This window comes from Carcharodon carcharias, chromosome 5, assembly GCF_017639515.1.
Source record: "Carcharodon carcharias isolate sCarCar2 chromosome 5, sCarCar2.pri, whole genome shotgun sequence".
Classification (NCBI taxonomy): domain Eukaryota; kingdom Metazoa; phylum Chordata; class Chondrichthyes; order Lamniformes; family Lamnidae; genus Carcharodon; species Carcharodon carcharias.
In genome coordinates this window covers 123299868-123318168 of record NC_054471.1, presented here as the reverse complement: position 1 = coordinate 123318168, position 18301 = coordinate 123299868, and the positions used below count along the sequence as shown (strand labels likewise).

Here is an 18301-nt window from a genome sequence, read left to right as displayed (position 1 = left end):
AGGGGAACTCGGGGGTGAGTGCACACAACCTTACGCAACATTCAAGACGTTCATCAAGGACATCAAGGAAGATGCACTGTGGGATTTGGGGGACACAGGCAAGTTGCTTTATCTTGGCTGGCTTTCAGTGTAGTGCCAGGGCAAGGGCTCCAGTGCGGGTCAGGCCAGGGAGAGCGGTGGTGGGGGGGGCAAGGCAGCGCAGACTGAACAAGGTACACAAGGACATGACTGGGCGGGGGTGTGGTCAAGGCAGCACAGGCTGAAGGAAGTCCTCAAGCACAAGTCCTCAAGTTGGGGGGGTGCGGGTGAGAGAAGCAGCCACGCACTTGGAAAAGCTTGTCAAAACTGAGCATTCTTCTACAGCTGAGACCGTTCAGCAGCAGCTCCATTGACATGCTTGGAGTCGGGCCTCTGAAGTTTTCCTGCCTACTTAAACAAAGTAAAACTTGAAAGTGCTACCAAATGCTCTAGAACTTCTCACATCTTGGGTGCAAACTGCAAATTAAGGTGTGTTTTAGGGGGCAGCAGAACAATTAGATGACTGGGCAAAAGAATCCCCTTGCGAAAGGTGGCCATGGCGCAGTCACTGGTGGAGGTGCTCGCAGCCCCATTCCAGTGTCTTTATTAAGGTTTGGACCAGTATCCCTCATGGTTCAAGCTAACAGTGTAGCCTTGCATTGCGGGTTAGGAGAATACCTGCGCCTGAGCTGAGAGCACAGTATGCAGTCCAGTGGCTGAAGCTGCTGCCAATCGGTCAAGTGGAGTGGGGCAGAGGTGGGTGGGGTTTCAGACAGCCAATGAGCGCTTTACATATTGGTCATCCAAGTGGTGGCCAGCACTCTCCTGCATGCATGAAGGGGCCTTCAGACTTAACCAAGAGAGGTTCTTAGGACATATATGCAAATCTACATGATTCTCTCTTTAATCGAGCAGGAGGAGAACATCAGGATCATGGAGCCTGGTGATTTAGCGGCATGCATCATGGCTTACAAAGAACAGGGAAGAAGAAGAAGAGAGCGGTGGAGGCGCCTGGCTTGGCAAAGGGAGCAGCACCTCCCTCAAGGCAGAGGGCCTGCTATGCACACAGCTGAAGATCCACAGTAAGCCGTCACTGATAGGCTCTTTGCTAGACCAGGGCCTATGGACGGCATTTGTAATCCTACAGATGACTGAGAATCAGTGTCGGCAAGACTGCGCATGTTTACAGAACTGGTCGGTCACATATGACACCTGCTGCAGCATTTGGCGCCATGGGGAGATCGAGGGCATCCACTGCCAGTGACTGTGAAGGTAACCACAGCACTCCTTCCAGGGCTTCTACAGGTGACCTGTGCAGGATCTCACAAGCCTCCACGTGCAAGTGTAACCAGGAGGTCACAGATGTCATCTTCGCAAAGGCACAGAACTTTGTGCATTTCGCCTGGGATCAGAAAATCCAGGAAGCAAGAGCGCTAGGATCGGTGCAGATCTCTGGTTTTCCACAAGTGCAGGGTGCCATAAATCCTACTTAGGTTGCGCTTAGATCTCCGTGGCAACAAGCAGTTAACTACGTCAATCACAAAGACTTCCACTCGCTGAGTGTTCAGCTGGTCTGCGACAACCACAAACGCATCCTACATGATTCCCAGGGAGGGTCCATGACTCCAACATCCTTATCAGGTCTCAGATCCCTGATGTCTTCCAGGGTCCACAGAGGCTGCAGGATTGGTTCCTTGGAGACAAGGAATACCCACAGAGGATGAGGCTGATGACCCTTGTGCAACGGCCTCTGACTGCAGCAGAGTGACGGTATAACGAGGCTCATGCCTCAACCCAGACTTTGGTGGAGCAAACGATAGGCATTTTGAAAATGAGGTTCCAGTGCCTCAAAAGGTCCAGTGGAGCACCGCAATACATTCCCCAATGGGTGTTGTGCAACATTGTAGCTTGCTGTGCATTACACAACCTGGTGCGGCAATGGGGGAGGACCTGGCTGAGGTGGAGATGGAGGAGCTGCACGTCTCCTTCGATGAGGGGAACTTCAAAGGGGATGATGGTTGACGAGGTCCTAGATGGTGAGAATACCGGCGATGAGGCCATCGCACTAGCCATATGAGGCAGGCAGGCTCGGGAGGCCCTCGTAGCCGCAAGATTCGTGGAGGATGATGACAGGATGCAGTGTGGACAGTCCTGACATCCCTACCTTGCATCTGTGAACGTTTGACTCCTGTGTGGCTGATGCCAGTGCACATACCCTCAGGTTCATGTCATGGAGACACAGCGGAGGCCCTAATAGTCGCTAGATTCCAGTAGGATGATGCCAACATGAATGAGGGCACTCCACAGATCTCCACATTGCTCTGAAGATTTCTGATTCCTATCTGGCTGAAGACAGCCCACTTGCACTCCATGATCAGGGTCATATCATGGAGTCGCAGCCGTGAAACTTTAAATGCACCTGATCCCTTGTCCGCCTTCAGCACCTTACCCCCTCAGGAGCACAGCATCACTGGTCACAGATGCTGAAGAGATGGGGGCCAGCCCCGCCTTAAAGGTGCTGAGAGACACAGAGAGAATGACGGAACTCTGTGACTCCTGCCCACGACATTCTGGCAGCAATGACCAGCAGCGAAGAGGTGCAGACATCAGTAATGTGTCCAGTGAGTGTGAGGCCGGACCATCACTTTAGTCTGAAGGTTACACGCTACACAGGGAAGAGGCCCTGGACTGAGACACCTGCCTTTATCTTGTACAGGAAGGTTTGACATCTGACTGGCACGAACAGTGCTCATCAAAACAAGGAGCCATAAGCAGGGGGACATTCTTGGGAGTTTATTGACAATAGTGATCATTATGTACAAGTGATTAACACTTGGTGACAGGCAGCCTGTTGACAGCTACGCCCTGAATGTGATGACCTTGGCGCGCATCGTCTGGAAGGGTGTGACCTGGAGGGCTCCGGCCTGCTTTCAGGTTCTGCTGTGTGGCAGTGGCACCCTCCTCGGCCTGTGGAGCTGGAGCTGCTGGGGTCACAGGAAGAGGGGATATGGATGGGCTGGACACTCCCTGAGTCACATGGATTGATGGTCCTGGGGTATGCACGTGCTGATCCTCCTCATTATGGGTGCCTGATGGACCCTGGCTGACTCCTTGAGGAATAGGGGTAGCTGGAGTGAAATTGAGCTGCCTAGCACACCTCTCATGTACACACTGTTGGAGGCCAACTATGGCATCTGCGATAGAGTTCAGCCTGTGCAGCAGTGCAGGACCAACGTCCTGGACCAAGATTTCCATGGCGGCTGCCATTCTACCAGTGTTGACCACATTGGCATGCTGGCGCTATCACCTCAGCCTGAAGGCAGACAGACTCCTCCATCATGCCTTGCAATCTGACGAGTGCAGTGGACATCCCTTCCTGATGTTCCGAGCTTTCCTTTAAAGCTTCAGCAACTGAGACATAACCGAGTCCAGAGACTCCTCATCTGAATGGGATGTCCCTGCCTCCACCTGCTGAGAATCAGACAGTGTGATGTACCTCACCAGATTGTGACCCTGAGGCTACTCTAGAACCAGGACCCACTGAGGTGTGTATCTCTGCGTTGGTGGAGGGTGTGGGTGAGCGCTGTGATGGGACTTCAATTAGAGTGTCATCGGATGCTGTTCCAAGATGCCTTCAGGGCTTGAGTTGAGAACCTGGCTCATGGACTCCCTCAGCTGCTTCCCAGATGTGCTTGCTAAAGCAAGGAGAGATAATTAGTGCATGGCAGTGGACTGCGGAGCAGGGGAACTCACTCAAAGTATAGCTGTCTGATGGATGTTGCACTGCTGGATCCTCACTTGATTGAGCATTGCTGACCTCACCATCAGCACAGGAACAGTCCAGATCATCACCAGCCAGCTGGATGATTCTGTTTTCAAACTCTGTGAGGACCTTGATGTCGGGCATTCCTCCACCAGTCTGTGACCTCTCCCTCTTGTTGTGTGCCAGCTTGTCCTGCATGAATAAAGATGGAGAGAGTGTAAGCAGGATGCCTGCCAGGCCAGATGAGAAGAATGCCTGGCATGTGTGGGTGGTGAGTGGTGCCGTGGACAGGATAACACGATCTGCAGAGCAGATGAAGCTGTGAGAGAGTGAATGGTGATGTCATACGAACATACAAATTAGGAGCAGGAGTAGGACACTCGGTTCCTTGAGGCTGCTCTGCCATTCAATAAGATCATGGCTGATCTGAATGTAACCTCAACCCCACATTCCTGCCTAACCCGGTAACCTTTCACCCCCTTGTTAATCAAGGATTTATCTAGCTCTGCCTTGAAAATATTCAAAGACTCTGCTCCACCGCCTTTTGATGAAGAGAGCTCCACTCACTATCCCCTGTGAGAAAAAACTCTCACCTTTGTCTTAAATGAGCGACCTCTTATTTTTAAACAGTAATCCCTAGTTCTCAATTCTTCCACACAAGGAAACATTCTCTCCACATCCACCATGTCAAGATCCCTCAGGATCTTAAAGGTTTCAATCAGTTTGCCTCTTACACTTCTAAATTCCAGTGCATACAAGCCTAATCTGTCCAGTCTTTCCTCAAAAGACAACCCTCCTATTCCTGGTATCAGTCTACTAAACCCTCTCTGAACTGCTTCTAATGCATTTACATCTTTCCTTAAATAAGGAGACCAGTACTGTTCACAATACTCCACATGTGGTCTTAACAGTGCCCTATACAACTGAAGCATAACCTCCCTACTTTTGTAATCAATTCCCCTCACAATAAATGATAATATTTTATTAGCTTTCTTAGTTACCTACTGTACCTGCATACTAACCTTCTGTGACTCATGCAATAGGACACCTAGATTCCTCTGAATCTCAGAGTTCTGCAATCTCTCACCATTTAGTTAATAAGCTTCTTTTTCATTTTTCCTGCCAAATGGACAATTACACATTTGCCCACATTATACTGCATTTGCCAAGTCTTTGTCCACTCACTTAACCTATCTCTGTTCCTCTGTAGGCTCCTTATGTCCTCTTCACAATTTACTTTTCTACCTATCTTTGTGCCCTCAGCAAATTTAGCATTCACCCCTTTGGTCCCTTCATCCAAGTCATTTATATAAATTGTAAAAAAGTTGAGGCTCAAGCACTGACCCCTGTGGCCCACCATTCGTCACATTCAGCCAACCAGAAAAATACCCATTTATGCCAGCTCACTGCTTCCTGTTAGCTAGCCAATCTTCTATCCATGCCAATATGTTTCCTCCACACCATGAGCTTTTATTTTCCGCAATAACCTTTGATATGGCACTTAATCAAATGCCTTCTGGAAATCTAAGTACAGTACATCTACCAGTCCTCCTTTATCCACAGCACATGTGATCCTTCAAAGAACTCCAATGAATTGGTTAAACATGATTTCCCTTTCACAAAACCATGTTGACTCTGCGTGATTGCCTTGAGTTCTTTAAATGCCCTTTAATATTAGCTTCTAACATTTTCCCTATGACAGAATAAAGGGGTTACATTTGCTCTTTTCCAATCAAATGGAACCTTCCCCGAATCTAGGGAATTATGGAAAATTAAAACCAATGCATCAACTATCTCACTAGCCACATCTTTCAAGAGCTTAGGGTGAAGTCCATCCAGGACCTGGGGATTTTCTGCCCACAGCCCCTACAATTAGGTATACTCCTAATCATAGAGTCATAGAGGTCCACAGCACAGAAAAAGGCCCTTCAGCCATCGAGTCTGGGCCAGTCAAACAAGTACCTAACTATGCTAATCCCATTTTCCAGCACTAGGCCCATAGCCTTGTATGCCATGGCATCACAAGTGCACATCCAAATACTTCTTAAATGTTATGAGGATATCTGCCTCTACCACGCTTTCAGACAGTGAGTTCCAGATTCCCCCCACCCTCTGGGTGAAAAGATTTTTCCTCACACTCCCTTTAAGCCTCCTGCCCCTTATCTTAAATTTATGCTCCCTGGTTATTGATCTTCCACCAAGGGGAAAAGTTCCTTTCTGTCTACCCTATCTATGACCCTCATAATTTTACACATCTCAATCATGTCCCACCTCAATCTCCTCTGTTCCAGGGAAAATGACCCCAGTCTATCCAATCTCTCCCCATAACTAAAACTCTCCAGCTCATGCAACATCCTGGTAAATCTCCTCTGCACATCCTTCCTATAATGTAGATTCCAGAACTGCATGCAATACTCTAGCTGTGACCTAACCAGTGTTTTATACAGTTCCAGCATAACCTCTTATATTCTATGCCTCGGCTAATAAAGGCAAGTATCCCATTTGCCTTCTCAACCATCTTAGCTACCTGTCCCACTACCTTAAGGGACTGGTGGACAAGTACACCAAGGTCCCTCTGATCCTCGGTACTTCCCAGGGTCCTACCATTCATCGTGTATTCCCGTGCCTTGTTTGTCCTGCCCAAGTGCATCACCTCACACTTGCCCGGATTAAATTCCATGTGCCACTGATCATTCCATCTAACCAGCCTGTCTATATCCTCCTGTAATCTAAGGCTATCCTCCTCACTAATTACCACCCCAATAATTTTCATGTCATTCGCAAATTACTGATCAACCCTCCTATATTCAAGTCTAAATCGTTTAAATATACCACAAACAGCTAGGGACCCAACGCCAATCCCTGTGGAACCCCACTGGACACAAGCATCCAGTCATATAAAAACCCCTCGACCATCACCCTCTGCTTCTTGCCACTCAGCCAATTCTGGATCCAATTTGCCAAACTGCCTTGGATCCCATGGGCTCTTAACTTCTTTATCAGTCTCCCAGGCGGGACCTTATCATAAGCCTTGCTGAAGTCCAAGTAGACTATGTCAAATGCATTGCTCTCATCTACACACCTGGTCACCTCTTCAAAAAGTTCAATCAAATTGGTCAGACATGACCTCCCCTTAGCAAAACCATGCTGACTGTCCTTGATTAATCCCTGCCTCTCCAAATGCAGATTAATTCTGTCCCTCAGAATTGCTTCCATTAGTTTCCCCACCACTGGGGTTAGACTGACTGGCCTGTAGTTCCCTGGTTTATCCCCTCCTCCCTTCTTGAATAATGGTACCACATTGGCTGTCCTCCAGTCCTCTGGCACCTCTCCTGTGGCCAGAGAGGTATTGAAAATTATTGCTAGCACACCTGCTATCTCCTCCCTTGGCTCACTCAACAGCCTGGGATACATTCCATCTGGGCCTAGAGATTTATCTACTTCTAGGCCTGCCAGACCACTTAGAACCTCCTCCCCTTCTATGCTAATTTCTTTAATTATATCACAGTACTTCTGCCTGACACAACCCACGTTGTCCCTCTCACTTATGACCAATGACACAAAGTATTCATTTAGAACCCTACCTACGTCTTCTAGCTCCACACATAAATTACCACTATGGTCCTTCTTGGGCCCTACTCTTGCCCTAGTTATCCTCTTACTCTTAAAGTACTTGTAAAATAACTTTGGATTTTCCTTTCTTTTACCTTCCAATGTTTTCTCGTGTCCCCTTTTTGCTCTCTTAATTTCCTTTTTAAGCTCCCCCCTACAAATTCTATACTCCTCTAGGGCTACCACTGTTTTTGAGCCCTCGGTATCTGCCATAAGCCTCCCTTTTTCTCTTTATCCAATCCTGTATAATCCCTCGACATCTAGGGTTCCCCGGATTTGTTGGTCACACCCTTTGTCTTTACTGGAATATGTTGGCCCTCTACTCTCCCTATTTCCTTTTTGAATGAGTTCCACTGCTCTGACGCCAATTTACCTAAAAGTATCTGCTCCCAGTCCACTCTGGCCAAATCATATCTGATCTTATTAAAACTGGTCTTCCCTCGATTTAGAACTCTGGTTTCTGGCCCATCCTTGTCCTTTTCCATAACAATCTTGAAACTAACAGAGTTATGATCACTATCTGCAAAATGCTCCCCCACTGATACCTCTCCCTCTTGCCTGGCTTCATTCCCTAAAATTAAGTCCAGGATTGTTCCCTCTCTTGTAGGACCTTCTATGTACTGGCTTAAAAAGCTCTCCTGGATGCATCTTAAGAATTCCGCTCCCTCTAAGCCTATCACACTATGACTAACTCAGTTAATGTTGGGGAAGTTGAAATCCCCTGCTATTACTACCCTATTTTTACACTTATCTGAAATTTGCCTACATATCTGCTCTTCTATTTATCTCTGATTGTTTGGGGGCCTATAGTACACTCCCAGCAATGTGATTGCTCCTTTTTTGTTTTTATGTTCTACCCATAAAGCTTAATTTGAGGAGCCTTCTAAGATGTCATCCCTCCTTACTGCTGTAATTTATTCCTTGATCAATATTGCAATACCCCCTCCTCTTTTACCTCCTTCCCTGTCTTGTCTGAAGACCCTATATCCTGGAGTATTGAACTGCCAATTCTGCCCCTCTCTCAACCATCTCTGTGACAGCAATGATATCATGCTTCCATGTGTTAATTTGTGCCTTCAACTCATCTGCCTTTTGAGACTCCTTGCATTAAAATAAATACCATCCAACTTTGCCAAGCTCCTCTGTGCCTTAACTGGCCTATAATTTCTATGCCTTCCAGACTCACTTGCTCTGTCTTCTAATTTTGGCTGTGCATCTCCCGCTGCTGAACCTCCTCTCAGGATCCCACCCCCCTGCCAAGTTAGTTTAAACCCTCCCCAACAGCACTAGCAAACCTCCCCACAAGGATGTTGGTCCCATTCCGATCCAGGTGCAACCCGTCCATCTTGTACAGGTCCCACCAGCCCCAGAAACGGTCCCAATGTCCCAGATATCTAAAACCCTCCCTCCTGCAGCATCTCTCCAGCCATGCATTCATCTGGACTAACCTCCTATTTCTATACCCACTAGCGCGTGGCACTGAATCAATGAACAATTAGTAAGAAAGCATGTAGAGGCAAAATTCAACATTTACAGGGACCCCAAATCAGATCAGGCATTCATTATATACATGGCCAAATGTTTGTTTCCATTGACTTCAACAGGCATGTGTTACTGCGGTTTTGTGCTGCCAAGATTGAATTTTACTCTAGTAGAATGAAAATATAGCCAGAATTTTTAGCTGTGCGGGTGGGCATGTGCCCAACCTGACCGAGCATGAAATGACACGCAATGACATCGGCCAAGTGTGCCGTCACCGTGCAGTTGTGCGACAGTTCAGTCAGCGGGCCAGCAGCGCGCTTGCTGTCGATTAAAAGGCCTGTTAAGGCCATTAAGTTATCAATTGACTTTAACTTTTCACTGCACGTTCAACCTAATGGTTGGCAGGCAGGTGAAAAGGCCAAGCAGCCTTTGCATTTTTTTGGAAACCTCATCCACAGGCAGGATGAAGTTTCCAAAAGCAAATACAAATAAAATAAAAACTTTATTTGTTAATTAAAGACATGACTCTGCTCATGTGACATAGTCACATGGGAGAACATGTTTCATTACATTTGCCTTCTCTTTATTTTTAAAAAAATATCTCTTCATCCCACTGTGGCAGCCCCGTGCCTCAGAGAAATTATTCAGCACTCTTTCGCATGCATGCCTTAATTGGCCGGCCCACGTAAAATCGTAGTTCGCTGCCAATCGCGGGCAGCGTCGGCTTCCTGACTGCCCCCGCTGATTCCGCATGCTAAGGGCAAAATTCTGCCCATATATTGTGAGCTCCCCCTAATAGCTCAGTGGATAAATACACCAAATGGCTTAATATTCAGGCATACATATCAGGAAAATAGCAGATTTGGTTTTTGTATTCCCTGAGTTAGTGCACCTCAATAGGAACAGCAGTAGGAACTGGTGGCTCTGGTAGGAAGAAAAATCAGCCACACATTAATGGCTGATTGCTATCCAATTACCTGGAAATTGTATATGTGTGTAGTGTCTAGAGGATTCAGGTTTCTTCCCGGGTTGTGATGCCTGTCAAACAATCAGCTAAATCTCAACTGTGGGCCCACAATGAAGAATGAGCAAATGGATGAAGTACTCACACTTTGTCAGTACTTGTGGAACATTGTGCTGCCTTAGGAAAAAGTTAACATACAAAAAAGATATTATGTATTGGACCCCATGCATTTTAGTTCATCTTATCTTGCACTTGGCAGTAATGGATCAAAATTCCACTTGGTGTTCTATGCAATATCAATTTTTGAAAATAATTAGTAGTGACATTTGACTCAAAACTTGAAGTTACCACAATAAAATTAGAAAGACACATGACAACAAGATCACATTAATGCTCAATTCCATCAATTAAATTGATATTCTGTGAAGCTGTTGCAAAACACTAGACAACGTTAAGAAATCACCTGGAAGTATAGGGAGGCTTTTCAAGGTCCTTTTCATCTCTTGCCAGGACACATATCCATTCTTCAGTGAAATTAAAGTGGCTTCCAGTTGCAGTTCTAAATTTTCAAATCATTTTGCCACAGAAGGGGTGTTGAAGTAACTTGAATCAAGGCATTGCTTCTACAATAAATCCTGCTCTTAAGAGTATTAGGTTCAAAGGACAGCCACAAAGAGAGGATTTGTATGTTCATGAGCTCCTCTAAAAGCCAACTGCTGAATTTGTTATGGTTAATGACATAGGGAATTAGGTTCAAAAACTTCTGGTTGACAATTAGACTTGAAATGTTGGGAAGAACTAAATTCTGTATGTACAGGAGGAGTTAATTGACAGGAATTTCCATCCAGGCAGCAGTGGTAGCTGATTTTATTTGGTAGTTCTTCTAACTACCTGGAAACAGAACACGAGTCGAGGGTCATCCCTCAATTTTCTGTGGACACACAATAAAAGAGAGAAACATATGTTCTTGATTAGTTGGTAAGGTCTGTTCTGAAAGGCAGGTAAGGACTAATACACCTTTAGTCTAGCTTAGGACTGGAGCTCGTCAAGCCCAGTGTAGGCATTTTCAGTTAGTCCAAAGAAGTGCTACTTACCTGGTAACCATAACAGAGTGGTTTGGCTTGTTATTTTTCTCAAGGAGGAACAGAAGTAAATGTAAGCAAGATGATATTTGCTATAACCAATACTCAGTATATTCACTGACTGTTAAATAAGGCAGATTAATTATTAATATCTGGCCTTAGATATTAGGTAGTGAAAATAAGTAATACAAGATCTAGTTACATGAGAGACTGGTTAGCAATTTACCCAAAAGAATATCTCAGGCTCATTGTTGTAACAGTTCCTTTTAAGTAATGGGATTAAGCAGCATGCAGAACACCACCAAAGTATGATGGCCGGTAGGGGGTGAGCGGGCGGTGGGATCGCAGTGCTGATCAGACTTGAAGATTGACTAGACCAATCAAAGAACATGTAATCTGGCATCTTTTCCATAGGGGGTTTGTGGTATCTGCAAGCAGGGAAATAAACAGCAAGGCTTTTCAACCAACAAGACTGAAGAACCTTCAATGGGACACACAGGTCAGAAATTTCCTATTGGAAGTGAGAAGCTGGAGTCAAGATTAATCCCAATATTGTGATCCTACCTCCATCCTGGCAGGTGGGATTTTTATGTATTGGGGGGAGGGATAGTCTAGAGTCAGGCTGCTTCTAAAGCAGCGAAAGAGACAGGCTAGTGCAAAAGTGGCCAGATTAAAAGGCCTGCCTCCATTCCCAAAAGCATTGGCTCAGTTCTTAATTGCCATCAAAGTTAAAACTGCACATCAGCATAAAGCTCTTCTCACCCTCATCCCCTTAAACCCCCTATCCCTCTCACCCCTACATCCTCCTCACTTCCTCTTCACTCACCCCCTCATCACCTAGCCCACTCACTTAGTATCCACTGTAAAAACAGAACTCACAAGCCCTATAATTTGGAAGTTGTTGAAAAGCTCATAAATCTGTCAAGATAAAACATCACTTGATAATGCACTTACAAAAAAAAAACCTCTTCAGAGTCTCATAAATCTGTCAAAATATACAAATGTCATTTGAATAGACACTTAAAATTGATTAGCCTCTTCAGGAACTCATAGATCTGTCAAAGCCATCAAACTCACATTCCAAAGAATAGCTGAATGAACAAACTCTGCACTTCAGAACACATTAGTGCTTTTGAAGGCAGCCAAGCTATCAATCTCACATTCCCTACGGCAGCTGAGTAACCAAACTCTGCACTTCAGAATTCATTTATGCTTTTAAAGGCAGCAAAAAGTTCATATATCTGTCAAAGCTTTGCAAACAGCCAAACAGATGACTGAACTGATCCACAAAGAAGGAATGAATGCAACGTGGAAAGCTTAAACAATTAGCCCTGGATCTCACACTTGGCTAGCCTTTCAATATTATACAATGTAGAATAGCATTTTATCCAGTGGATAATCTATTCTAATGTATCTGAAGACTTGTCCACATTTGCAGTGCTGTTCTTTCACTTGACAGCTTGCCAGCTGTCCGAAGTAACAACCTGGCAACCACATTATTTAATGGTCACTTATATTTTCCAATCACATCATCATTTATTTTAGGAAACACATGTACAACTCAGGCTACAGCATTTCATGATAAACAGCAAAGGGGACAACACCATTTTTATTCATCTCTTAAAATTCTTCCTGCCTCTAACCCATGGTTCACACCTCCACTCTGCAATTGTGATTTAGAAGGGCTTCCAAATCCTGGATGCTTTCATCAAAATCCCAGAGTTCTGAAATTCCTACTTCTAAAATGTTGCCAACAGCTTCCAAAACAAAGCACCCCAGATCCTGCTCCTTCCCCTTTCCACATCACTAAAAATAGCCAGAGCTGGAAACAGAGACGGGGCTTCCACTTTCACATCTTGGGAGCATTTTATTTTATGAATCTGACCTCAATTGGACCTATTTCTGAACCACAAAATCCTGGTCTCATAATCCAAACCTCTTATATAAGGATGTGGAAAATAAGGTTCAAATTATCTACAGAAAGTGAAATAAAGATTGTGAAATACAGTTGGTATTAATTGAGATATGCAAAGGAGACAGGCAGAAAAAGTAAAAAATAAATTCAAATTTTCATGTAAAAAAATTTCGAACATTCGTTTTCTTCTGAGGGAATGAGACTCTGCAATTGTAAAATTAATTTTTCAGGGCCAGAGAAATTCTTCATTAATAATTATTACTTATTACCCCATCAAAAACTCACCTAATCCTAAATACATCAGTCCTAACTTTTCAATCTGATTTTAGTACAGAACTAATGGGGCATGTACAGCAAGTTCATGCCATTGCATCACTTCGGTGTGAGTCTATCTCCAAGGACTGTAATAGTGACCCATGTGGTGGAGCAAAGTGCCTCTGACAGCAATTTTTAGATTCTCATGTTTAACTATGCACATGCAGATATTTGAACGTTGTCTAGGTATTATTGCATGTGGGCACAGGTTGCTTCAGTATTTGAGGATCTGTGAATGGAACTGAACACTGCAAGCATCAGTGAACATCTCCATTTCTGATATTTTGATGGAGGGAAGGTCGTTGATGAAGCAGCTAAGGAGATTTGGATCTAGGACACTACTCAGCGGAACTCCTGCAGTGAAAGCCTGGGTCTAAGATGATTTGGCTCAAACAACCACGACCACCTTCCTTTGGGTTAGTTATGACTACAGCCAGTGGAGAGTTGATTCCCATTTACTTCAATTTTACTCGGGTTGCTTGAGGTCATACCTGGTGAAGTGCTGCTTTGATGTCAAGGGCACTCACATTTCACCTCACATCTGAAATTCAGACAATTTGTCCGTGTTTAGACGAAGGCTCTAATGAAGTCTGGTGCCAAGAGGTCCTGGCGAAAAACAAACTGAGCAGGATCGAGCAAATTATTGGTTAGTAAATGCCACTTGATCGCACTGTCAATATCACTTTTGTCACTTTTATGTTGATTGAGAGTAGACTGGAGTGGTAATACCAAGGTTAGATCTGTCCTTCTGTATACAGGACATACCTAGGCAACTTTCTACTTTGTTGGCTAGATGCTAATGTTGTAGCTGTACTGGAACAGCTTGGCTAGTTTTGGAGAGCCACTTTTTAGCACAATGTTCAGGATGTTGTCAGGGCCCATAGTCTTTGCTGCATCCAGTGCATTCAATGGAGTCAATGAGAATCAGGAGGAAAACTCTCTGCTCATTGGAGTCACACCTAGCGGTTGTTGGAAGTCAATCATCTTAGTACCAGGACATCATTGCAGGAGTTCCTCAGGTTAGTATCCTTGGCCTAACCATCTTCAGCTGCTTCATCAATGGTCAGAAGTGGGGATGTTCGCTGATGACTGCACAATGTTCAGCATCATTCGCAACACCTCAGATACTGAAGCAGTCCATGCCCATATGAAGAAAGACCTAGACAAAATTTAGGTTTGGGCTGATAAATGGCAAGTAATATTCATGCCACACAAGTGTCAGGCAATGACCATCTCCAACAAGAGAGAATCCAACCATCTCCTCTTGACATTCAATGGCATTACCATCATTGAATCCACCACTTTCAACATTCTGGGGGTTACCATTGACCAGAAACTGAACTGCATCAACCACATAAATACTGTGACTACAACAGCAAGTCAGAGGCTGAGAATCCTGTGACAAGTAACTCATCTCCTGACTTCCCAAAACCTGTCCACCATCTACAAGGCACAAGTCAGGAGTGTGGTGGAATACACTCCACTTGCCTGGATGAGTGCAGCTCCAATAACACTTAAGAAGCTTGACACCATCCAGGACAAAGCCACCCACTTGATTGGTACCCTATCCACCACCTTCAACATCCACTTCCTCACAACCAACGTACAATGGCAGCAGTGTGTACCATCTACAAGATGCACTGCAGCAACTCACCAACGCTCCTTTGATAGCACCTTCCAAACCCACGACCGCTATCATTAGAAGGACAAGGGCAGTGCATTGGAACACTTAAGTTCCCCTCCAAGCCACACACCATTCTGACTTGGAACTATATCGTTATTCCTTCTCTGTCGCTGGGTTAAAACCCTGGAACTCATTCCCTAACAGCATTGTACGTGTACCTATAACACATGGACTGCAGCAGTTCAAGAAAGCAGCACATCACTACCTTCTCAAGAACAACTAGGGATGTGCAATTTAAAAATGCTGGCCTAGCCAATGATGCCCACAACACATGAAAGAATTTAAAAAAATTTCAGCCATATCTTGATATCATGCAAAGTGAACTATTTGGTAGGCTAGCTGAAGGAGCATTGGATCAAAGCTTCCCGGGTGTCCCCGCCTACCAGGAGGTTACCCAGGTCTGCATCTATGCCCTCAGCATTCTCCTAGATTGTGGAGAGCGCAGCATGCCACCACTATAGTGACATATGATCTAGGGGGTATTGCAGTGCACCCCCTGAATGGCCCAGGCATTGGAAGCGCATCTTGACAAGACCAATGATTTTGTCTACCACTGCTCCTGCGGAGGCATGGCTCCTATTGTACTGCTGCTCGGCCTCTGATCTTGGGTGGTGGAGAGGTGTCATGAGTCACCTTATCAAGGGATAGTCGATGTCACCCAACAGCCATCCATCCAGCCGGGCTGGAGCACTGAAAAGCCTCGGCACCTTGGAGTGTCTCAGGATGTAAGCATCATGGGAGCTGCCAGGGTACTTTGCACAAACTTGCAGAATCTGCATCCTGTGGTCACACACCATCTGCATGTTCATGGAGTGGAAGCCCTTCCTATTGACAAAGGCACCCAGCTGACCCACTGGTGCCTTGATAGCCATGTGTGCAGTCTATTGCACCTTGGATACGGGAGAACCCAGCAATCACTGCAAAGCCTCTGGCTCGCTCAGCCTGGCTGGCCTTGTCTGTACGGTAATGAATGAAAGTCAATGCACACCTGAACAGAGCGTCTCTCACCAGCCTGATGCAGCTCAAGATTGGGACACTCCACACAGATTCCCCCACTGACCCCTGGAAAGAGCCGGAGGCATAGAAGTTTAGGGCCACCGTGACCTTCAGTGCCACTGGAATGAGGCGTCCACCCACACAGCTGGAGCTGATCTCAGGGCCGATCCTCTGACAGATGGAAGCCACTGTCTCCTTTGAGAGGCGGAGCCTCCTTCGGCACTGCACCTCAGACATATTGAGGAAGTTGCATCGCTGTCTGTAAATCCTGGCAGCAGGGTTCTGCAGCCCCTTTGGCCTTGGCCTTCCTGTTGGCCCTGCGCCTCTCCTCCCACAGTTCACTCCCCTAGAGGCTGAATAGGGACACCTGGCCTCCTCCTCCTCCTCTGGTCCTTTCTTCCTCCTCAGAGGAAGTACCTCCAGCGGAGACCACAACCCCCCATTACCAGGGTAAGGGAAGGCTGTCTGATACCTGGAAGACTCCACATGGTGTGAATCCTCCGGGGGCCTGGAAGACAATACTGAGTCCTGAACTAAAGCTCTAAATGCTCTGAATACAGCGCTAAAGCAAAATGAAGCTGTCCTGTTCACAGAAGCAAGCAGCAGCAAATGATATCCAAAACTTCTCACTATTCGCTTTGTGAAGCCCACTGACCCCTCTTATTCTGCCCGTGGATGAGGTTTTGCAAATTGTGGCCTGTCCACCTGCCCGTTTTGCCCATGCGACAGCCTGAAAATCGCATGGACTTCATAAACTTGAGTCAATTGGTCTCTCAAGGGCCTTAACTGGCCACTTAATTAATGACAGGCGTGCCTCCGTCTTCATTGCGCGCTCGCCTAGCGAAATATCATGAGAGTGCACGTTGACGTCAGGACACTCAGCCAACATCAATGTGCTTTATTTTACACACGGGAGTGTCAGGAGTGCACCCACACACCAACGGTAAAATTTTGCCCCAGAAGATTGTTCTATCTCTCTTAACCTGCAGACACCTGTATTTCCAACTTCACATTATCTGCTTAGGCCTGACATGCCCCATAGTAATGGCATGGAAGGAAAGTCAACTTCCACAGAAGCCCAAGAAAAATAATGGCTACCAGCTTCAGGGTCTTCTGACTTCTGTCCAAAAACATGCTGTGTGAAGTCTGCCCCAATCAAAATATTGCACTTTCCTTTTTTCAGCATCCTAACTCCAAACATCTTTTCAGGTTCTTTAATATCTGTGGACTGACCAAAGCTGTAACTTGCATTTTCTAACTTGGGTTGCCACCTAGAGAAGGCAGACCCAACAAAAAATAAAATAGGCAGAAGGTACAGTGACATTATCTTGTCTTATTTCAAAATAAATATGGTATTTGTACATATTCTAAGTGCGGGAGCTCTGATCCTCCAGCTCCTCAGAAGCATGCAAACAATGCAAAAGAGGTTATGGAATATAGGAAAACATCCCTGACATCCTGAGTCAAAGAAGGCGATGTTAGGATATCAAGATGGGTGACTAAAAGCTTGGTCAAAGAGTTAGGTTTTAAGGAGGGTCATAATGGTGGAGAGAGAAATGGAGAGGTGGAAATGAGAATTGTGCAATGGGTCTGTGTGAATGTCAAAGAATATAATGATCACTTGGATGAGGTATTGGTGAGGATCAAACATACTGCAGCATTTCCATCACCCTGTAAAAAGTTATAAGTTGTTATATCCTCTACTACATGCAACAAGAACGTGACCATACTCTTGCTCCAAAAATATAAATGACACCTCTGTTCCTAGTCCAGTGATGAGACTGCTACCAATTAAACCACTGGGCTAGAGATAATTTGTGTTGTTACTGTTACTATGATGCCTCAGTGAAATAAGTATTATTTCATTTTTCACCGTCATTTATCCTCATTTGGTAAAATTTTGTTAAAGTTACAAGCAGCATACATAGGAAGTTAAGTACAGCAAAGATGTTGTAAGAGCTCATATTCTGATACAGTATCAAACTTAATCAAAAGAGAAACAATTTCAAAAATCACTCACCTAATGGCTTCATGTAACAATCCATGTTGAAAATTGGTAGTCTCCAGTATTTTACAAAGCTTTGCATATGATGATTCTGTAATGTCTTGAATGCTATGTGTGTTATTTTGTATTTGCTGAAATCTTGATGAGATATTAAAATAAACAAACAAACTAAAAAGGTGGTATACTGAAGTAGATGGAGATTCTACAGAACAAAGAAAAGTGTGAAAAGAAAAACCAATTTAAATATGGTAGCGTAAGACAATGATGAAAATAATACAAGGATGAGAATAAGCAAAATAATAGGTTGAAACATCTGGGCAGGCAAACACAAAAAGCAAGAATTACCGTTAAATAACAGTCATACATATATCAATAGAAGCAACTTGAGTTTTCAGAAAAAATACAAGTATACAAATGTCACAATATAATTTTATGAATATATTATTGCAGATAAGACAGTAAAGG

General features: G+C 45.0%; 1 protein-coding gene across 1 annotated transcript in view; it reads right to left on the bottom strand.

Annotated features, from left to right (window-relative positions):
* Nucleotides 1-18038: 18038 nt before the first annotated feature.
* The window catches only part of LOC121278394 (protein SOGA3), a 66844-nt gene continuing 66581 nt past the window's right edge, over nucleotides 18039-18301 (bottom strand). Inside the window, exon 6 of the mRNA XM_041188771.1 lies at nucleotides 18039-18149. Coding sequence (XP_041044705.1) covers nucleotides 18039-18149 — 111 coding nt within the window. The remainder of the gene's footprint in view (nucleotides 18150-18301) is intronic.